Source organism: Stegastes partitus, unplaced genomic scaffold (genome assembly GCF_000690725.1).
Source record: "Stegastes partitus isolate 25-593 unplaced genomic scaffold, Stegastes_partitus-1.0.2 Scaffold390, whole genome shotgun sequence".
NCBI classification, from domain to species: Eukaryota; Metazoa; Chordata; class Actinopteri; family Pomacentridae; genus Stegastes; species Stegastes partitus.
The window spans coordinates 446,371-469,976 of record NW_007578121.1 but is presented as its reverse complement, the minus strand read 5'-3'; the positions used below and the strand labels follow the sequence as shown (position 1 = coordinate 469,976).

Here is a 23,606-nt window from a genome sequence, read left to right as displayed (position 1 = left end):
TTTGTCTGACATCATAGCATTTATTACAGATTTTATTTTCTGTGTCAATACAAAATACTTAATGTCATGTGTTCCCTCTGAGTGAAGCAAATAAACTCCCTTTTTTTCTGAAAATGAAGACAGACCTCCTCCAATATTACGAGGAACCAAAAAATACAAGAAAAAAGCTACCTTACAGTTATCAGTACAATATGATTTTCTATACATTTAAAAAACATAGTTATTTGTAATGCTTTTAATTCTGTATTTATTCTTCATTTTTAAGTACACTTACAAACAATATCAGGAAATGCACGCACACGTGTGTGCGCGCGCACACACACACACACACACACACACACACACACACACACACACACACCATGTTTTTGGTGTCATAATGTACTTGCATATGTATGAACTCTTTTTTTTTTAAACTATTTCACTGCAATCTAACTCATTGATGTTGCTGGCAAATTGGCGAAATATGATTCTAACAAAGTGAAAAAGGGTCATAAAATTGTAATAATGTGAGGTTTTCTCAGTGGTGAAACAACATTTTTACAGATCTGTAGTCATTTCCCAATTGACTCCTCAAAGTTTTTTTTATGTTTGTTCAAAAACAGCTCCAGATGCACAGTAGGTATTGACTCATGTGATCTGTGTAGTACAAGTGAGAGCAGGTTGCTCATAAGGCGAAGAGAAAAACAGTTTAGGACTTGTAGTCATACCATCATTTTTACTATCATATTTTCTATTTAGTCATGATTAGAAATAAACAATCTGTTAACTATTCAAATTATTTATGACAATAATTTTTAAGCACAATGCACTGCACAGTGTCCCTGGTGTATAGTGTTGGAAGAGCAGCGAAGCAGTCATACACTCAAGCACACTAGAAACTTCATTTCATTACATTAAGACACTAAATCAGAGAGATGAACACAAAAATCCTTGCTAACGTCTTGAAGGCCACCAGTTGACATTATAATGAAAATTATTTTAATCATAATTATATATAAATGTATATATTAACCAGACTTTACCCCCTTTTTTCAAGTGATTACCAAAGCAGACTATGCTGTGGATGCTGACAGGAACCCTACATTATCAAACAGGGTGGTATCAGCACAAAACCTCTTTTGCCCCTGATTTGACAAATAGACAACAATCTACAATAGATTTGGAAGCACTGCTTGTTTAGTCTCCAGCTTTATGCACACCCTGATCCAAGTCAAAGCCCAAACAGCAGAGATATTTTTTATTCCAGTCCTCTCAGATATGTGACAAAAACAAAAGGGGTAGATGCTAAGACTCGGGGAGACAGGGACCAATATGGAATGAGGGAAGGAAAATCCTATCCTGTTCTCCCTCTTGTTCAGACAGCAGTGACCATCCTGGAGATCTCTTAGAACAGAGAGTCACTGGAAAGGAGCAGCCGTACAAGTAGAGGGGAATAAGCAGGCCTTTGCGTAGCTGCCCACCAGACGGCTTTGATGGTCAGTTTCTTCAGGGCACCTTGCAGTCAATGCTAAGGTCAAAATATGTCCGGGAGGCCCTCCCAGCAGCCACGCTCCTTCTCTTCCCAGTAGCCTCCCTTATAGATATGAACTTGCTCACCTGTGATCTGGTCCTCGCAGCGCTCGAACCAGAGTGCCTGGTAGTTGTCATGAAGTGCACCTGAAAGAAAGAAATTGTGAAAAAACAAAAAAAATCTACATAGACAAACATGAATTAAAGCATAAGGAAGTGACAATGAAACAAATTAAAATAGGAATACTTGCTTTTCAAGGAGGGATCAGTGTGAGAGTCATCATCGACAGCTTTTGGAAGAGAAAAGGGGCGATTTTTTTACCCCTAATTTCCAAGATTTTTCCCATGCAAGGTAGAGAGGAATACAAAAGAAGTAAAGTATGAACACATTTGACTCACCTTCTTCTGACTGGCTGGAGGTGCGTTGGCTGGCAGCTTCCCTCTCTCTCTCGCGACGGGCACTACGTTGCTTCTCCTCCAGTCGCTGCTTCTCTGCGTTGGCCTCGTCCCAGCGACCATCCTCCATTAAACGCTGGTCCGGCCGGCGTCGGCTGTCAGTGGGTGCCACGCCCTCCTCAAGCTCGTTCAGGGTTAGAGCTAGGGCGGTGAAGTAATACATGGTTTCTGTTCCCTCACTGTGGGCCAGCAAAAATAGAGAACAGCAGTGCTGAGAGTCAAAACTTTATCTTTATAATCCTACAAGTAGTTTTTGTTTACTTACTCTGTGATGAAATGTTTTATGTTGTATAATTTTTTTGTTGTATTTTGAATTCTTTAATCTGTTTAAATGTTTCCCTTTCGTGCAAAGTACTTTATCTCAAAGTAAAACAAAACAAAACACTACTTACGGTAGAGGGTTTCTCCTCCAGAGCTCTCTGGCTTTAAGGGTTTGGTAGACTGTCTTCTGTTTGCCTTCTGTGCCATTCTCTCCTCCTCGGCTGCTCTGCATCACCCTGGAGAACTCCATCTTCTCATCCCATGTGCCTGACAGCACGTAGTGGGCCTTGCCATCTTTGTCCATTACTACACCTGTCACCTGAAACAGGAGAGACAGGGGGTTAACAGAAACAGAGGACTAAAGTGTCATGACTCATCGAGCACAAGATACAGAGAAAAGGACAAAAAAAAGGTGTCATGTAAAAATACAAAAGCAATTTGGTTCAAATCAGAACACACTTTTCAAAGAGGTCTTATATTATCCCAGTGAAGAAGAGAAAAAAAAGAACAATAAGACAACTAGAGAAATTAAAAATAGATTACAGAAAAGAAAAGAAAAGAAAAGAAAAGAAAAGAAAAGAAAAGAAAAGAAAAGAAAAGAAAAAAAGAAAAAGAAAAAGAAAAAATACACAATGAAGTCCAAAGCTGTGCATGACACCAAGAAGTTTATTACACAGTGGGTGTTTTTTTAGACATGGGACAAAGGAAAACCTGAACCTGCTGAACCAAATGTTTGGAATCCAGCTCTGACTAAATCATCAAAGGTTTCTGCAAGTTTCTCCAAGTTTCTCACCTTTCTCGCGATGTCCCTAGAGAAGTAGCTGTAAGGGGCAAATTTCAAATGGCAGCGGTCTCCTGTGGTGTGGTTCACGACATCAATCTCTCCAGACTAGAATGGAAACAGAAATAGTTTATATTGAACCGCGGGAGGGACCACATAGTTTTCAACTGAATAAACATTTGAGTTTTAATTGATAGTTATGACAACAGGATGACAATTACATTGTGAGATGTTAGCATGTTGATGTTTTGTGTAACTCTGTTTAATTAATATAATAATTTATAAGTTTAATAATTTATTATGTTACATATGCAAACAGTATGTAGGGTGAAATGCAGTGTGGAATATTCTTAATGACGTACTAAAACAATGTTTCCATTTTTTTAGATGCTCTAGTAGAACTCTAAAATGTAAACATGAAAAATTTAATGTAAATTAAATAATAATAACATAATAGATTAAGTCAACAATTACCATGTGTAGACACCAATTGACATCAACACATGGTGTTTAACCTTTTCTAAAATTCTTCTGTTCTGCTTGGTCATTGCATCAGTCTTTTAGGCTACAGTCACTGGCCAGCAGCACAAAGGACTGTAGTTTTTTTGTTTTGTTTTTTTGGTTAAAAAAAAAAAAAAAAGGTGGCTGCATCACACTTCAGCTAGGTTTAGTGTATACGTTTCTAATGAGTCAATGCTTTAAAAGTATTGGAACTGATTCGAACTGATTCGAACTGATTCAAACTGATTCAAACTATCACAAACCAAAAAGGATGTGTGTGCACTGCAACGTCACACAGGTAAAGATGCACCACCAGAAAACCACAATAAGTGTTGTCTGTTCAGTAGTATAGAGATCATATGTCCTTGTAAATGCTAAACCCACTGTAAAAGCTCACAACTCAAAAATAAAATGAATCTAAATTAAAAGGTCAGTTGTAATTTTTGGAAAAAATGGAACTGTTTAAGAATAATTGACTAATCTGTAAAATAGTAGAAAGATTAATTGACTGTTTTAAAGTGTATTTTACTTTAGTGGCAGCCCTACTATGAATATAAAATAAATACTATTGCAAATGATAAGAGAAATGCAAAGGACATCAATATATGATACTGATGCTAAGGTGTGCTTTCATTAGATGTCTGTTGTTGATGTTTGTGGCTTGTTTTTGCTGTCTATTTACCTTTACGGTTGGTATCCACACTGCAAAAACAGATGTATTTTTGGTATACTGGTTTGAATGAATCTAACAATCAACCTTTTAAATGTCAGACATTTTTTGGGGACTGTTCCCTGCAGTGGAAGGTAACCATCTCAGGTTTTACATCGCAAGAAATGTTGCAAATTAAGTCATGGCAATATTGGTTTTACAAGATATTGCATTAATGTTATGGTGTAGCTTGATCCATCTGGTATTTTTTAAACTATAACATAAATATAGTTGAATAACATCAAGGTAGTTGTTTACCGTAGTTACTTTAGATGTAAAGTCACTTTCTCAGTTGACTTTCCTGCAAATTAATATTATGACAAATAGTTTTTTTTCTCTCCTGTCACTTCCTGTTTTCTGTACTATTAACATGGCTGAGTACATAGTTTATCCAAAGCCTAATTTACCGTGTTGAACAGGTGTCTGTCCTTCTCACCTGATCAATCCATAGCTTTCCAACAATAATGTTGTGCACCGTAGTGGTAACTTTCTTCCATGTGTAGTGATTGTTGCTCTTTTCAAAACTTGCATGAATTGTGCCTGCAAGGAAAGAGGAAATGCAAACAGAGAAAAAGATCAATATTACTCAGTACTAAAATAACGCTTCATGTGCTGCAGAAACATTCATTTTTTAATTACTCTCTCATAAAAAACATTCTGACTCTTGGTTTGTGCATTCCCGGTGTATTCTTCATTGTGAAAGAACTGCAATGTTTGATCACACCCTCAGCAATAAAAAAAATCCAAAGCCATGTTTTACATATTTTTGAGCCAGACATTCTCTTACCTAATGGCATAATTGAGAGGTATTTGCCTCTGAACTTGCTTGCAACTGTGATTTCCTGCCTCAGAGTCCAGCCACGATCAGAAATAGCATGATGAGCTGCTGCAGGAGGGTGGTGGCTCACCTGGGAAAAAGGAAAAAGTTTGATTTAACAAGAGAGCATGGCTTGAGGCATCAAAATGTGCTCCTTGGGTGCAATTGTTTCAGGGTGTGAGTCCTCCTAATAGCGATGACATCCATTTAGTTTTACAAAACAGACCCCCCCCCCCTTACACAATCTAATTTAAAAGCCCTTGTGACTGATTATGTACACAATCAGTTTGTGTGGGTTTACATATAGACATCAAACACACATGGCCTTAAGCCTCCATTCTGTGTCTTCCTCCACAAGTAATCCTTTGTGTGTGCACCACAACCAATTCAAATGACTTCACAAAAAAATATGCCATGGTTTGGTGTTTTTGTAGGAAAAAAAATCTGGAACACAATTTTATCTAACTTGCAATCAAAACTGTTCACCACCTGAGATCTCCACATATATACATGTATAAATAATTGTAAAGATTGCTATAATCATATATTAGACGACTACTCCTCTAACCCCAAACTGCTTTTCTATTCCAAATCTGACTAGTTAAGACTCACAAATTCAAGTTCCCTGTAGCAGAACAAATACATCAAATAACAGAAGCGCACTTCTTTCCATATGCTGAGTTAGTGGGATTTTTAGAGTCACCCTTCCTGACATGCATTCCTCATTCAGTTTCACTTCTGTTTTAAAGGCTCTCAGTGTTTTTCTTTCACCTGCTCACACAGGGAGCGGTAGCCACATTCTCTCTGGCGATCCAGCTCATATGTCTCTCCCAGCAGGGGGTTAAAGGGCTTTCCTGTGCGGTGGACAGTGGTCGAGTAGGAGGACACGGAGAAGGCAGCCACGTAGCACATCTGCTCGAGGGAGCTCTGACACTTCGCAGCCTTATCCAGCAGTTCGTAGTACTCAAGGTCCTCTGACAACCGCTGCAGCATGGAAATAGGCTCATTGAAGTTTACCTAGAAAGGAGAATAATTGAACATTGATTTGGAATATTTATATTTGTACATAATTTCAAGCGACTTCAACATTTAGTTAAGAAACGTATACCAACTCCAAGGATTATTAAAAAGTTTTCAAGAACATTTCAAGAATTCATAAAGCATGTATTTAGATTGCTGTGATCTTTCTAAGTAACAATACGTTTTGTACAGTGAGTGACTGTACAAAAAAGGGGAATATTTTACATTATTTACAGCAACAAAAGCACATATTTAAGTAAAAAGCATTTCAAATTATGAACCCCACAGCCATTTGAGAGGATGGAGACAGCCTGGGCCCAAGTGGTGTTATGTTACTGGACCTATGCGCTAGCCATGGACTAACCATAATGAAATGAAAAATACTTTATTTATCCCAGAAGGGAAATTCAATGAAGTGTTATCAGCCCCGAGCGGGATTCGAACTCGGGGCCTCCGACTCCAGGACCATTGCCTGGTGCGGGAAGGCAATGGTCAACACCATGTTCGTGCATAAGGTAGCCCATTAGTGCACTTGGTACCAGAGCACTATAGGCCAAAGATCTATGACCAACTTTGCAGTCATATCTTCAGACGTGCGGCCTTATGTCTCAGACACTGGGGTGAAGAGAGGAGCAGAGCCATCAACTGATCACCACCTGGTGGTGAGTTGGCTCTGATGGCAGGTAAGGCTGCCAGACAAACCTGGTAAACCCATACATGTAGTGAGGGTAAACTGGGAACATCTGGTGGAGACCCCGTGGGGTCTTTAACTCCCACCTCTGGAAGAGCTTGCCCTGCATCCTGGGCAAGGTTTGTGACATGGAATCTGAGTGGGCCATGTTCAAAGAGTCCATTGCAGAAGTGACTGTAAGGAGCTGTGGCTAGAAGGTCAAGGATGCCTGTCATGGTGGCCACCTAAAAGCCTGCTGGTGGACAACAGTGGTGAAGGCGGCCATCAGGCTGACAAAGGAAGCCTTTTGGGCCTGGTTGGCTCAGGGGTCTCCTGGAGCAGTAGACATGTATCCATCAGCCAAAAGGGCTACAATTCTACAATTTCATTTAGCAGACACTTTTATCCAAAGTGACGTACATGTGAGAGCAGATACAACACAAGCAAGGATCTAGTCAGAAGAAAACAATCTAGATAAGTACCATAGAACAAATTCAAGTGTGATAGGGCGTTGATGCCAATAGCAGGCTGTGTGGGAGGTAACAGGACTTGTTTGTTTGTTTGTTTTTGTTTTTTGGTTGTTTGTTTTCAGGCAGTCAAGTGCAAGGTGCACCGTGAAGAGCTGGGTCTTCATGTCTTATTTCAAAGACTGAGAGGGAGTCAGCAGATTGAACAGAATTTGGTAGCTCGCTCCACCACTGCGGAACCACAGAGGAGAAGAGTCTAGTTGTCGACCTCAGACCTTGTTGCGGCGGTTGTATCAGGAGTTTTTGTTGGTTGAGCGCAGTGAGCAAGAAGGAGTGTAGACCTGCATGAGAGAGTTCAGGTAGAAGGGAACTGTTCTCGTTGTGGTTTTGTAAGCACGTGTCAGAGTTTTGAATTCGATGCGGGCTGCAACTGGAAGCCAGTGAAGCGATCTGAACAGCGGGGTGACGTGCTGCTGCATTCTGGATCATCTGCAGAGGTTTGACCGTGGATGCGGGGAGGCCTGCCAGTAAGGAGTTGCAGTAGTCAATGCGTCTTCAGCTGCGGAAGTTGCTGAAGCTAAAACTCTAGTGTGGGAGGAGTTTGGAGAGGCAATGGAGAAGGACTTTCGGTTGGCCTTGAGGACGTTCTGGCAGACCGTTTGATGGCTGAGGAAGGGAAGGCAGGGCTTGGCCCAGGGTGTATACAGTCGGGGGGGGAGAACTGCTGACCCATACTGTGGACATTGTCACGCAGTGAAAAGAGCACTTCCAGGAACACCTTAGCCTGGTTAACACATTCTCTGCTGAGGAGGCAGAGCCTGAAGACTGAAGGTCACCAAATTAGCCAAGAAACTCATCATCACATATCACTATCACTATCAAGGCACCAGGTGTGGACAAGACTGATCCCTGTGCTGAAGGCTCTGGACACTGTTGGACTTTCTGAGCTGACATGTTTCTTCAGTGTTGCATGGGCATCGGGGACGGTGGTTCCCATTTTCAAAAAGGGAGACCAGAGGGTGTGCTCCAATTACCAGGGTATACACTACTCTGTTTTTCCCAGGACAGTTTACTTCAGGGTGCTGGAAGTGAGGCTCCGAAAATGGAAGCGTGAGATAGACAGGCAGCTTGATGCAGTATCAGAAGTAATGCAGGCAGGCATTGTACCAGACCATGGTGGTGAAGAGGGAGCTGAGCTGGAAGGCGAAGCTCTCGATGTACCTGTCCTTTAACATTACAACCCTCATTTAGGGTCGAAATGACTTTGCTCCGTAGAGTGGCTGGGAAATGCCTCAGGATCATAAAAGAAGAACTGGAAAGCATTGCAGAGGAGGGTGACATCTAGAATGACCTGCTTCGTCTGCTGCCTCTGCGATCCATTCCCAGATAAGGGGAAGAAAATGGATGGATGGATGATAAATTCAATTCAATTCAATTCAATTTTATTTGTATAGCGCATATTTACAACAACAAGTCATCTCATAGCGCTTCACAAAGGCAGAAACAGAAACACCCAACAATCCAAAACATCTGGATTCCCTATAAGCTTCAGCAGTCCGCAAGCAGTCCGCAACAGTGGGAAGGAACCGAAAACCCCCACAGGGGAAAAAAAAACTCAGACAGAACCAGGCTCAGGGAGGGACGGCCATCTGCCTCGACCGGTTGGGTGGATGTAGGATGAATTGTACAATGTAGTTTACAGTTTAAAAAAGTTATTAGAATTAAAGGCAATATAATTTTGTTATTTTGCACAAAGAGACTTCAGACTTCTCTTCATTTTTAGCCATTGTTGTGCTGTGTCTACAGAAGTTCAGAAACTTTTATATTATAGCCTGACCAATACCAGATTTTAGAGGTGGATACTGACTGAGGTCAGCACCTTTCTGATGTCAGAGAGGCATTTTCTGTGACAATCATGACCTGTATAAAAAAATAAAAAGGCTGACACATGACCACTTCCTTCCACTATGCGGAGGTACAGTATTGTAGAATGTAACTCGAAAGACATCAGTGTTATCTAGTTATGGTTAGGTAGTGAGGTAATCTAATATCCAATATTTTTGTCCCATAATCTGGTTGTATGCTTAGTTTTCTACCAACAATTTAAAGATAAATTAGCATTAACTTTCTATTTAAGTAAGCCTACTTCTCTTTCTTGATGTTTTTCATGTACACAATTATCTGTAGCATTTTCAATGTGAACAACATAGCACAAAACTAGTCGTCCTTTTATTCCTTGTTTTAGAGCGAGGCAATAAAACAATCTCAACAATCATCCCAAAACAAAATTTCATCACACTAACAAATATAAACCCATTAGTAATTCACAATAAATCTATCTGTTCTTGGGATAACCTTGGGAGGACACCTGGAAATTGACCCTATCTGGTACAAACACACTTTTGGAAAAATGTATGTAAAATTTAGGAGAAGAGTAAAACGTCAGATGCATCATATGAAGAAAATGTGGTGGAGACAAGTCACACAACATTGAAAAGGTTCAGATTTCCGTCTTCATATCCATTATCTCTGACTGGGGCTTTTGGTTCTGTCAAGACATCTTACACAATGTAAGGCTGGCTATGCCAAACTTGCTTCATAGTTCACCCCACTGGGCAACATCCATTGTAAGATTCAGACGGAAACTACAACAAACCTTTACCACCATTTGAAAAGTAATTTCCCACTAAATATACAAAAAGCCAAAGCTGCAGTCCCAAATTGCTAGCACTAATGTGTCACAAACAAAACCCTTATTGCATTAGTGCAATATGAGTATAGCATTACTGGCATATTGTAAAATCTGCAAGTGATAATGTTTCCCTGTAATGTTGTGGGGACACGGCAGTCATTGTTGTATCCTCCATGTGCAGGATTCCATGCTGGATTCAGTCTAAGTGGGTTGTTTTGGTAATAGGTTGTTTATGGCGCAACAAAGTTGCATGGTACCGCAATGATGGAACACATATGAACTGCTAGCATCAGTTACTTTATTATTATTTATCAGTTACTTTATTATTTCTTTTGGACAAAGGCAGGTGAAACATCTGGTATGACTGTGCCTAGGTTCCTAAGATAAGCTATTGTGGTCTAAATTATCAAACAAACATCTGGTTCCTCAGTAGATATATTAAGAGAGCTCTATTCATCTTTATGGCTCTCATAGGATGCTGCTGACCCAATGCTACAGAAATGCAGAAAAACCTGCATATTGTTAAGTATGTGATATATTATTGTCATCTTTCTGGATGTGGTTAGTGTGTGAGAGTAAATGAATTTTTGACGTAACCATACACAAACACATAAAAAAAAGAGCAGCTGACAGGGTTGTAGATGAGGTGAAAGTGCCTGAGACCTCTAATGTCGAAATGAGTAAACTCTGCAGGAAATACTCACAGGCATTGGGATCTTGGACAGCTCTTTGCCGATGCAGTTCTTCATTATACTCCAAAGGTTAAGAGAGTAATTGGGTTTATCTGGGATGCGTGTCCGCCTCTTCTTCAAGGGCACCAACTCCAGAGACGGGGACTCTTGGTTCATTGCAAGAGGCTCCTCATTAAGCTATAAGGCAGAAACTTCTATCAATAAACAGTAATAATGAAAGCTCCTGGAAATAATGAAGCAGATCCCTGGCTTTTCAGTTAATTCAATGTTAACATTTCTCCAATCCAATTTATCATGATTGCAACAAACACTTCCTGATTTTTTGCAGCTTTTTACAGAAACTGTGTTTCGCTATACTCATAAATAATGGGATACAACATCATAATAGAGCTTTTTTTAGTGAACCAGTCTTCTAACAGAGACCGGAATGACACCTACCGATTGATCATCAGGACACATTTCACTGTTGAAACCGCTAATATTACTGCTTGACCGTCTGTAAGAGATTGAAAATAAACATTCTGTCAGTGTCTGGAAGGTTTGTAGCTTAAGCAGTCTGATTAACATACAAGGAAAAGGAAGGTAATCTGATTAAACAGACCCGAACCACATGACTGTAGAAACAAAGCGAAAGAAAAGAAACAAATCTATATGACTAAAGTACACAACATACAGGTGCATCAGACAGGGAAGTGGATTGAACAAATAAACTTACAAAGATCAAGTGACTGAATAAGTCTTGTTGAAATATGTATATGTATATATATATACAGTACTTAAATTTATTAGATCAACGATCATAAAAACAAGAAAAAGAAATTAGATTGCGATCAATCTTTGAATGTACGACACTGCTCAAAAAATCTCTGCTTAATCCTCACTAGGGTCGTGGGGCGGCTGGAGCCTACCCCAGCTGATTCAGGCCCAGCTGATTCAGGGCGAAGGCAGGGGACACCCTGGACAGGTCATCAGTCTATCACAGGGCCACACTTAGAGACAGACAACCAAGCACACTCAACTTCACACCTATGGACAATTTAGAATCACCAATTAACCAACATGTTTCTGGACTGTGGGAGGAAGCCGGAGAACCCGGAGAGAACCCACGCTGCACGGGGAGAACATGCAAACTCCACGCAGAAAGATCCCGGTTCCCGTCCCCACCGGGACGCGAACCGGCAACCTTCTTGCTGCGAGGCAACAGTGTAAACCACTGATCCACCTTGCAGTCCTCATTTCTTTTTAAAATAGTACATTTGAAAATTCATGAATAACAATAATAATTATATTTTAGCATAAAAAAAGTCATTTTGATTTCAGCCCATAGTGATGTAAAACATGCTTGACTGAGGGAACTGACACCTGTGTTCCAGTAGCTTCTAATTTACTGCAGAACTGATATTTGGTGATTCTTGGCTGACTCTTGACCATCCTGACGACCTGTCTCTCAGCAGCAGGTGATAGCCTGCATTTTCGTCCTGCTTGTGGCAGTGACACAACTGTGCCATGCACTTTATCAGTTGAGTGATCAGCACAGTTAATTTTAGGATCCAAAATATCTTTGAAATGGCTCCTAGGGACTTTCCTGACTAAGGTCAATGATTGCCTTCTTCAGATCTGTAGTCAGCTAATTAGACTTTTCCATTTCCACAACTTTTTATATCACGACAAGAGCCCGACCGATCTATCGGCTGGCCAATTAAATCGGCCGATTATAGCCCTTTTCAAAATACTCATTATCGGCCAGAGTTTTGCCGATTAAACATCAATATATTCTTAATTTCTCATAAAACAGTAAATGCTTTTAAGTGTTTTCTTTGTAAAAAGACAAATATTCTCTCTGGCAAAAGCATGCGAAAAACACTTCAGCAACACCAAGAAAAACTCAGTTTTTGCTGCTGCTTGTTGTGAACAAGTCCAAGTTGGCTCACAGAGATGACAAACAGTAAAGATAGTTTACGACCATACAGCAGTAAGATCACTCACTCTGCTGCAAATTCTGAAACCAAAACAGTGCACCGAGCTCTAACTCTTGACGGGTTTTCAGAGAATTACAGAAAACAACTTTTTCAATGTTTTATCCAACTTTTTAACTAACTTATTAGATAGATAGATAGATAGATAGATAGATAGATAGATAGATAGATAGATAGATAGATAGGTTAACATGATGAACACTACTGTGTGTCTTCAGCAACCGTCATGATGTCATGTCACTTTCACTTTTACTTTGTCAGAAAACACTATAATGTGACACAACTATATAACTAATATAATATAATATAATATAATATAATATAACAGCAACTCACTGTCTGTTGTTATGGAGTAACATTAGTGTTTGACTATTTGTGACCACTATATATTTAAAATGCAACTCTGTCAAAGAGGACATGTTTTGACATCTGAGAAAGGCGTCTCTGGTTTTTATTTTGGTTCATATGAGTCATGACTTCATGGTTTCGCACAAAGAAAATAATGAAGTAGACAAAATGTGATATAATGTTAAATGGCATCAGAGGGCTGCATAAATAATGTTTTGCCACTAACTTCACTCATTACGTTGCTTTTTATATATATATATATATATATATATATATATATATATATATATATATATATATATATATATATATATATATATATATATATATATATATATATATATATATATGTAAAGCTAAACAAATACTACAGGACAAAGTATTGTAAAACAATAAAATGTTCTGTCTGTGATTCATATCTTTGTTGTTGTTAGCATTAAGGGACCAAAAAAGAAGCTTTTTTATTCATTATATTTTTTTTTTAATTAATTGGCCGATTAATCAGTTATCAAAATTTTATTTTGCCAAATATCAGAATCGACATCGGCCTCAAAAAATCCGTATCAGTCAGGCCCTAATCATGACTCTAATAATTCAAGTTGCTGTATGTACTTTTTTTTTTTGACCTAGCAGATTTTGTCATATTTATAAAAGACCTGTTATAAATGTGTGAAACAACCAATATGCATGATTGTATTTTGTGACAAAAACATGTGTGTCACGTTATTCCATCATGAAAAAATAAGAGCTGTAGGAGTCATTGAAAACTTAAGACTGCTATGATATACATGATACATGACTGGTAAACATTTGTCTGCGGGGTAAAAGACATGATACTGACTTGTGGAACTGAGGGTCTGCAGGTACAGTGATAAACTCAGGCGCCTCTTCCATGGCATCAAAAAACTCGTTGTCATCATCCTCATCGCTGGCTTCACTTTTTCCTGGCCCAACTGCACCTTTAAAAAAACAGTTTTTTGCATAAGAAAGTGAAAACTAATTTACCAATTATAATAAACCGTCCTTCTCATTGTAAGTTAACCTTTACATGCCAAGTGATTTTTCTCTTAGGTGAGAGAGCCTAAAAGGCAACAAAAATTGTCGGCATTCCTGCTGCAAAGAACTTTTGTTTTTTTAATTTAGTCAAATAATTGTTAAACTTATATAACATATTTAAATTGTGAATCTTTGCATTAAGCAGAGGAAAATGACAAATCCTCACAACAGATTTGATTAAATTAGGCAATTAATAATATTGCCCTTTTTAAGAAAACTTTAATATAACACAGTTTCGGGTTATTTTTGGTTGATTGACTAATGCAGTCATTTCCAAGCTGCAGGTCAAATACCCGTGAAAAAGGCTGCAAACAAAGTGTGAGGGTTTATGAGATGATAAACAGGATAGGCATGCAATAATTAATTATAACTGTGTAGCTACTCAGTCATTCAGCCCTGCTCATCCTAAAAGCTTCAGAAAAAGAGAAAGTAGAGTTCTCTTTTTGGTTCTGAAAGACATTTCACTTCTCATTCAAAAGCCTTCTTTTGTTTATCTATGGTACCACTGTACTACTTTTCTTTGTGAACTGAAGAGGCTTCCTGGATGAGAGGTGAAAGGTCTTTAAGAACCAAAAGGAAAAGTTCAGTTGCTTTTTACTGAAGCTCTTAGGATTAAATAATCACATTCACTTGTGAAGTATCAGATAACTTTCCAGCCTGAGTTTTCAGAGGGCAGGAGGAGAAGAGGGAAGTCTAAATATATATCCAATGTAAGGTGGTCAGGGTTGAAACTCACTTTTATTGTCTGCACTAGCATTAACCTGTGCAGCCCCTCTAAATGCTCGCTCCAAGTGATTGTGCTGTTTGGCCAGTTGTTCTAAAGTCTCCTCCAGCCTCACTCTTTGCTCCCGTTCTGCCTGCAAGGCCTTCTGCCATCTCTTACTGTGAGCCTGAGCCAGTGCAAGAAAGTCTCGGCACGCCTGTGGAGCAAAACATCAAAATCAAAATGAGAAATGAAAAATGAAAAGCAAATTCCAATTCGTGTGAGCAAATTTTTACCATTCATTGTGGCCTGCAAAATTAATTAGTCACAGTTGCTGTAGAGTATAGACTGACATAGTCAACTCCCACTTACAATCAAACCAGAGGTTTACATACACGGTCTGACATTAAATCAGACTAAACTTTTCCTGTTTTTGGTCAGTTAGGATTATTCTATTTATTTATTTATTTATTTGTTATTTAACCTTTATTTAACCAGGTGAGTCCCATTGAGATTGACATCTCTTTTACAAAGGAGCCCTGGCCAAGAGGGCAGCAACAAGGGTTACAACAATACAACACATAAAATAAAATAATTAATATATCATCACTATACTGTCATGTGATTTTCCACTTTTATTTTGAGTATGATCCCAAATCCAGACCTCCATGGGACGATAATTTCGATTTACATTGATCATTTTTATGTTATTTTGTTCTCAACGCATTCCACTATGTAATGAATAAAGTTTTTCAACTGGAATATTTCATTAATTGAGATCTAGGATGTGTCATTTTAGTGTTCCCTTTATGTTTTTGAGCAGTGTATAAGTATGTGAAATAAAAGCTACTGTGAATGTAAATGTAAAAGTGAGTGTGGTCTTTTTCAACAATGGAGTGTTTAGGGTGAAATATAAATGCTAACAATCAACTTAGGATCATGAAAAAAAAACCTGATTTGACCCCTCATAAGTCACTTAAGGCCCGATTTTTAAAAAATTGATTTATCGTCAATCCTTTATTGGAACCCTGGCTTGAGCAGGTTTTTTTCAGGGTTTCCCACAGGAGTTGAACTTCAACATTTTAAGGTATGTTATTACACACCTTTACAAACATATTGGTGAAGAAATTGTTGGGTAACGATTTAGTTGGCAGATTTTGATATTTTTCCCTTACTGTGTCTGCCGAGCTGGAGGCTGCACTCTCCCTTTATTTTTTTTGAGCAGTGTAGTTTGAAGGCATAGTAATCTTAGTGTACGGAAACTTCTGACTCTCATTATTCTGACATTTAGCAAATAGAAATAACTTTGGTAATCCTAACTGTCCTAAAACAGGAAAAGTTTACTCTGATTTAATGTCAGACAGTGAGAAAAAAAAAAGTTATGTGTCTTTTTATACAGTGTGGTTTCAACTGTATATTAAACATCAACAACAAGGCAGACATAGATATAGTGAAGAAAAAGAGGAAGCTTACATTAATCATGGCATTAGAGGTGATGCGGAATAGTGTGGCCCTTTCTGTCACCTGACGAATCTTATCCCCAGCCTCTCCAGTCAGACGTAAACTGTCCAGTTCTGATAAAGACCTGAAATACATATTAAATGTGCAACAATAATAAACAATTTGTGCCATTTTCAATCTCTTCACCTTAAGCAGCTGAACCTCAGACTCAATGAGTTTATTAATATGTGTGTTGTATAGTCTGTCAAATGCAGTGTTTGTGTATGTACCACTCTCTTTCACAAAAGGTAGAACAACACACCTAAACCTGGCATCTGAGTCACATACATGTTTTTACAAATCTTAGTGTGTGCATGTTTGAGTCTTGGATCATTTATCTTTAAATTAAAATAGAAGAGACATGAGACATGCATCAGACTCTTGCCTGAGGAATAAAGCAAAAACAGACCAAAAGAATGTTAAAGTATGACCTCTGGAGCGCAGAGCCATGCTTTGAGATCAAGTCGTTGCATGTGCTGAGATCCTCCACCTTGCTGCCCAGTGTTCTGAGAGCAGACTGGACTTCTGAATTTTGTGACCCCCCGCCTTGTCCAGGTGCCGCCGGTGGAGATGATGGAGAGAAGTCATCACCTGAGTCATCTGTTAACAGGCAAAGGGAAAAACAGCTTTAAAATGGTTTCATAGAACCATATCTGCCACTATTATTGCTGTATTAAAAATATAAAGCAACTGATGAATAATCAAGCACACTTCATGCTTTTTTCTTCTGACTGCCTTTACCACCTCCAATGTGTGTCTTACCTGACTCAGCCTGCATTCGGGCTGCCTTGGCTTTGGCCAGCTCAAGGGCAGTGATCCAGCGCTGACGTTCCACCTCACAGCTGGCCTTCAGGTGATATGTCTGTGCCCCACCATTGGAGATGACAAAGTTGCAGGCATCATCTACAGTGATAGTTGCTGTTGCCAAGTTGATTGTGCCCCGACATGTGTGACCCATCTCTGCCTGGGTCCTAAAAAGTAGAAAAACGTGACTTTACTATTTTTTTTTCTTTTTCTTTTTAATCAGACAGAAAAAATTTAGTCCTATTATTGAACAGCGATTCTTTCTTCTTCTTTTTTTGAAGGGTGAAATAACACTTGAATTCAGAGCTGGCAACTGGCAACACTTTAGAGATAGATGTGAACAGGACCGTCATAGCAAGATGAAAGCAAAACAAAGAAAGAGTTGACAGGGTGAAGCAAATTGCCCCAACTCTAATTAATATTTAGCTGGGTGTAATAAATAAGCAGTTATAGCAGATCAAAACAGATAGATTTCTTTAATGACATGATCAAGGCTGTAGCTTTCCTTTTTACCGCCTGTGTTTTGCAGGAAAGCATACCTGTAATATGACAACAGGCCATTGCTCAGGACAAACCACCTCCGCTGATAACCCTTGATGTAATTAGTCCATTTGAACACCCATCCTTTGTATGTATCGCCAGCAGGGGTGGGAGTGGGGGTCTTGGGTTCTGACATCACACCCCCCAAAATCAAGATACAGATTTGTGGAACCTTAAAGGGAAGATAAAGATTCAAAATCTTAAACTGTACACGACAAGAGTAAAATTTTTCTGTAAGACTGAAGCAATTTCTCAATCAATTATTTAGCAACATGAAATTAATTGAAAAACCTTTTGATTATCAATATATTGTTACATTCATTTTAAGAGCGGCAGAAATGTGTTTGTTTCAGCTTCACAACTGGAAACATTTACTGTTTTTCAATAATTTTTACCTGAAAGGCTTGAATTTTTGACTGCTGGTCGAATAAGCGAAAACGTCTAAACATGTCAGTTTGAGTTTGAGAACTCAATTTTCTATTTTTCAGTTTGTCACAAACAACTTATTAAGAATATAAATTGTATTTCAACTGTTTATGATTATGATGATATGATTCTCAACTGCAGTCCTACTTTCATGCTGAACTATCGCAACATTTCATACGATACTATGATGAAAGATTATTGGTTATTAAAGTTGATCTTTGAGTTAGGTATATCAAGTCAAGTAAGTAAGCAATTAATGCAGATTCGTTGCTGACAAATTTCACGAACATAGTGTTTGAATTCGAAGCAGGTACTACTCAAAGACTGACTAGCAAATAAAACATCTTAGAACAATTCTGTCCATTTGACTTCATATACTAAATAATATGAACTAACAGCGATTCAAACATGCTACAACAGTCATTCTAATAATGTTTAGGAGAAATGTGACAATTGTTCCTGAACAAAATAAGCAACAACAAAAACAGACAGTGACAACATTAGCTTGATGAAGCTGTTAACATACTGTCGAACTTGACACCAGAAGCTATCCGACATTAGCTACAGTTAAGCTAAGCGGGGTCTGTGTGATAACAACTCACTGCTAACATGAGCTAATATGAAGGAAAACAAACTGGCACGTTTGTTATAAGTTCACCAGCTGGCATGTGCATATTTACAAGGCAGTGTGAGCAAGACACGCGGCTAAACAATCGTTAGTTCACTTGCAGGCTTTCAAACTCGGCGATGGCTAACTGTTTACCTTGACGTGTCCAAAATGCAAGATCAGGCAACCAGACTGCCGGTGAAGTCACTGCTAAGTCAGACACCCATACACTGCTACACCTACCTGAGGAGGCTAACTGGCTAACAGACCGACACGGGACCGCTAATGATGAAAACAACGAAAACGAAGATGTCGACAACAGCAGTGTAGAAGTGAAACAAAGTGATACCAACAACTTTTATTACTATTCTTCAATAACTATTTGTATGATATCCATGTCACAGATGCGTACGCAGAAAATTATCTAAAGCTAGCTACACCTAACTAGCCTAACGTTAGCTCGTTGGTTACACCCGGTGCAACACGATTACATTTCGTGTAGAAACAAACGGCTATTGCTAGCTGCATCGTTTTCCGATTGGCTGCGTCAAGCTCGCTGCTCTCAACGCTCTCAACAGGTCTTGTAATATTTGTTTTCAAAGTAATAGTAAAGCAATAGGATCTGTATTTGCCACATAATCAAACCAATCATATTCTTCATCTCGATGAAAAGACACTGACTTGTATTTATCTGTGGTAATGAATCTGTTCAGGTCATGGCACATATTCAGATAACTGTTACTTTTGTACATGCTATTATTCCCCCCCAAATGAGTTTAATTTGAAACAACGTAATTTGGAGTGCACTTTAATTCCGTACATGCCTCACTATGCCCCTAGCTGGATATCATGCCTAACGCAACATAGTGCTGACAATTAATCCGGTTTGTTGACATAAATGAAACGAAAATTCTAATACAATATGCTATACATATTCACCACAAAGTGTAGGTAACGTTATACAATCGTTACTCCACGTTCACTTCACGTCGATGACAACTCCCTCGCTCTACAAATAAAAAAATAAAGTGTACATAGGCTCAACACTGTCGATGTTGTTAAGAAGTAGCAGTGGATCGTAAATCTATGTCGCTTCCGAGGTAGGTAGGACTCGAACCCACAATCTTTGAATCCCTTTGTCATTATCTGGAAGTTCAATGCGCTATGGACAACCAAGAAGTTACCAAAAATACACCTTTTGAGATCGAAAAATCAAATAATTCTCGTTCCTAATTAGTTGTGACACTTTAAATCGATAAATATGCAACATAGCAACTAATATAGGATAGAAATATGAAGAAAGCTTAATCTTAGTAAGCAGAGTCAAGTAAGCAGAGCCAATCTAAGAACATCATGTGAGCATGAAGAAGATAAAGATTATGACAAACATAAGAATTAGTTTTTTATTGACGTAGCTTGAATTCTGTCATGTGCAGATATTAAAACTTATATATTTGGGTGAAGTAGTATTTTTTATTTTTATTTTTTAACTAAATGAGGAAGAAAAAGTGAAGAAAAAATCAAAACACAGAAATCTCCAGCCCATTTCATATTTTTTGAAATCCTTAAAACCGCAGTAATGGTAACAACAGCAACAATAAAACAAAATGATATAACATTTGTAGCAGCAACAGTGGTTACAACAAAAACAATAATAGCAGCAACAAATACAATAGTGTGACAACCCCTTCGTGCCACTAGGTGTGTACACACTTGCTTTCCTGTCTTCCTCGCTTTTTTCAGGTTTCCATCAAGGCAAGGTCATCATCGAGGTGATTAACTGCACCTGGGCCCATGTAGTTCAATACACTCTCCTTCGCCTTGGTTCTCTCTCACTCCACCTACTCGCCTCTGCTATATGTGTGGGCCTCGGCTATTTTGTTTTGCTTTACGCACTCACACATCCACACAGACATACACAACTGATTAGTGACTCTGACATACGCTTATCTTATTTCTATAATAAAAATATGTTTTTGGGCACTCGACGTCATCTGTTCTCCCATTGATTGTTGCACTCTAAGAGCCGGGCTGTACACAGAAAACAGACTAGGCCTCAGCAGAGAACCAGTACCCTTCCCTGATGATCAAGCAAGCTGGAAACTTCCAGGAGGCTGATGTGAAAACCTTGCAAGAAGAAAAAAGCACAGAGGAGAAGAACAAGAACCTTCAGAAAATAAAAACAAAAATCATCCTGAAGGACAAAAGTGAACTGGAGGCAAAGGTTAAAGAACTCCAAAGGCAAAACCAGGAACTGGAGATAAAAAGGTAACTGGTTAAAGATGAGTTTATGAGCCTGAAGCAGAAGGACAAATCTTTCAAAGAGGAGAAGAAAGAAATGTGCACAGACATTAAGGAACTGCAGCAGGCCAAGAAAAAAACTCTTGTTAGAAAACAAGAAACTAGAAAAAGAGCTGCAGGAAGAAAAAAGAAAAACAGAAAAGAAGGAAACTAAGGCGGCTGAGAGAAAGGAGATAGGGGAAAAAATGATGGCACTTCAGAATGACAATTAAAAACAAAAAACAAAAAAACTAAAGTTCAGTAAGAAGGTGCTGAAGAAACAATACAAAGAACTGAATGAGGAGAATGAAAGATGGCAGAAGAGGTAAAAGTTCAGAAAGATGAGAATCAAGAGCATGGAATTGCAAAGATGAAAGTGAAGGAGGCCTTTATAAAGCCTGAAAATGAAGGAGAAGAAGACAATTGAGGAGAAGAATCAGAGGCTTGTCGTGAAGAAAAAAACAACTGAAAGCGAAAAACAAAGATCTCTAGTCGAACAAATAAGATTACGATTTGTTTACTTGCATTCCTAAACAGAAAAATTGTTTCAGTGGTTGATTGTTATGCTTTCTGAAATCTCAGAGAGGCCCAGTGAGCTTGAACAAATTTGGTTATAAAACGGGGAATTCCGTTTGAAATTCCTCATTTCTGTTCAAAATGGTAAAGCGCTGGAGAATGTTTTGATGCCAGACACATTGCACCCACAGTGAAACACAGTTGGGATTCCATTATGGTATGGGGGTTCCATTTGTGGAAATGGCATGGGAAAATAAGTGAAAAATGCCAGTATCATGAACAAGAACATCTACAACAACATCTTAGTGTATCACAGAATCCCCTCTGGACTGAATCTGATTGGTCATGGGTTCATAAAGCAACAAGACAATCACTCCTTCAAAGCTGTGCAGAGACTATTTGACAGAGAAAAAGGAATCTGGAGTACTGGAACTGACGGACTGGCCCAGTGAAAGCCCGAATTTTTTCGAGGGGCAAGGGGCTGTCACGCTTTTACGAACTTAAATCAGAAATCGCCACGTTCCTCTCTGAGACTAACTCCCTGTATGTAGAACTGTTTGACAACGAAATGTGGCTTGCATGAGAGCATCAGCTGCTGGAGCTGTCATGTGATCAGATGCTGATAAAGAGATGTGGGGAGGTAAGACTTTCCCACTTCTGGTGCAGCCATGTGATGGCTGAGTATCCATCCCTCGCCACTCTTGCAGTTAAAACAATCTTACCATTTAGCTCAACCTGTTTGTGTGAAAGTGGCTTCTCTGCCTTGGTCCAGCTCAGGTCACAGCAGAGAAACAGGTTGGACACTGAGCATGATCTGAGAGCAGCTCTGTCTGCTGTCACCCCAGACTTTGAAACTCTAATCGAGAGTAGAGCACATGCCCAGCTGTCGAAATAACTTCAACAAATGACCTGATTAGGCCAAAACTTTATTTTTGAGTAGTTTTGATATTTATTTTATTCACTTGTGTACATGCAGTTGTCATGGTCCTCCTTAGTTTCTTAATAATTTTCTCAAAATGGAGTGAAAATATGTTGTTTTGTGCACTTTTTTATTTTGTGCAGTTTTGTGCATGCAGTTGTCATGGTTCACTTAATATGCATGGTTATATGCTCTGAAATTCATGTTGCACAGGAAAATATATTGAATATTGAATTCTAAAAAAACTGGGTCGCGACTAAATGACCATGGGAAAATGTGGGTCCCAGGGTGAGACCAGTTGAAAACCCCTGGATTAGATAGAACTTTATTGATCCCTTTGGTAGGGTACCTCAGGGAAATTGCTGATGAAGGCATTGATGCTATGGACTAGCCTGCCCGTTCCCCAGACCTGAATCCAACTGAGCACATCTGGGACATCATGTCTCGTTCCATCCACCAACACCATGTTGCACCACAGACTGTCCAGGAGTTGACTGATGCTGTAATCCAAGTCTGGGAGGAGATCCCTCAGGAGAACATCCTGCCTCATCAGGAGCATGCCCATGTGTTGTTGGGAGGTCATACAGGCACGTGGAGGCCACACACACACCACTGAGTCTCATTTTGACTTGTCTTGAGGAATTTCCACTGAAGTTGGATCAGCCTGTCATGTGATTTTCCACTTTTATTTTGAGTATAACTCCAAGTCCAGACATCCAAGGGATAATAATTTCGATTTACATTGATAATTTTCATGTTATTTTGTTCTCAACACATTCCATTGTGTAATGAATGAAGTTTTTCAACTTGAATATTTCATTAATTGAGATCTAGGATGTGTCATTTTAGTGTTCCCTTTATGTTTTTGAGCAGTGTATAAGTATGTGAAACAAAAGCTACTGTGAATGTAAATGTAAAAGTGAGTGTGGTCTTTTTCAACAATGGACTGTTTAGGGTGAAATATAAATGCTAACAATCAACTTAGGATCATGAAAAAAAACCTGATTTGACCCCTCATAAGTCACTTAAGGCCTGATTTTTAAAAAATCGATTTATCGTCAATCCTTTATTGGAACCCTGGCTTGAGCAGGTGTTTTTCAGGGTTTCCCACAGGAGTTGAACTTCAACATTTTAAGGTATGTTATTACACACCTTTACAAACATATTGGTGAAGAAATTGTTTGGTAACGATTTAGTTGGCAGATTTTGATATTTTTCCCTTACTGTGTCTGCAGAGCTGGAGGCTGCACTCTCAGGGCCGCACTCCTCGACACACCCTACTCCCCTGTTCTGCCCTGCACACTTTTTCAAAACAGTTGCAGGCTTGATACAGCCACTCTCAAATCATGTGCA

General features: G+C 38.9%; 1 protein-coding gene across 3 annotated transcripts; it reads right to left on the bottom strand.

The window, feature by feature from the left end:
• LOC103359714 (oxysterol-binding protein 1-like) lies at positions 1 to 19,014 on the bottom strand. 3 transcript variants are annotated; one of them, XM_008285204.1, is made up of 17 exons: positions 18,695 to 19,014; positions 17,505 to 17,677; positions 16,924 to 17,132; positions 16,593 to 16,761; positions 16,135 to 16,246; positions 14,695 to 14,878; positions 13,744 to 13,861; positions 11,017 to 11,074; positions 10,591 to 10,755; positions 5,809 to 6,054; positions 5,008 to 5,128; positions 4,657 to 4,760; positions 3,023 to 3,118; positions 2,361 to 2,548; positions 1,912 to 2,147; positions 1,764 to 1,802; positions 1 to 1,659 (listed from the first exon to the last, which is right to left on the bottom strand). In XM_008285204.1, exons 2-17 carry the CDS (start codon positions 17,639 to 17,641, stop codon positions 1,517 to 1,519), a joined length of 2,325 nt encoding a protein of 774 aa, XP_008283426.1. In that variant the 5' UTR covers positions 17,642 to 17,677; positions 18,695 to 19,014; the 3' UTR covers positions 1 to 1,516. The 3 variants fall into 3 exon arrangements, with proteins under 3 accessions (XP_008283426.1, XP_008283425.1, XP_008283427.1); XM_008285203.1 differs by having other exon boundaries at positions 17,505 to 19,014; XM_008285205.1 differs by lacking the exon at positions 1,764 to 1,802 and having other exon boundaries at positions 17,505 to 19,014.
• Between the last annotated feature and the right edge of the window lie 4,592 nt (positions 19,015 to 23,606).

What these genes read in the sequence shown, in the direction of transcription:
- LOC103359714 (XM_008285203.1), bottom strand. Translation starts at nt 17,641, where the DNA reads ATGTCAGAACCCAAGACCCCCACTCCCACCCCTGCTGGCGATACATAC. An exon ending in GGCCTGTTGTCATATTACAG is followed by an intron (nt 17,133 to 17,504) that starts GTATGCTTTCCT and finishes TCTACTTTTTAG; the next exon opens with GACCCAGGCAGAGATGGGTC. An exon ending in CTCCAGCCAGTCAGAAGAAG is followed by an intron (nt 1,803 to 1,911) that starts GTGAGTCAAATG and finishes CTCTTCCAAAAG; the next exon opens with CTGTCGATGATGACTCTCAC.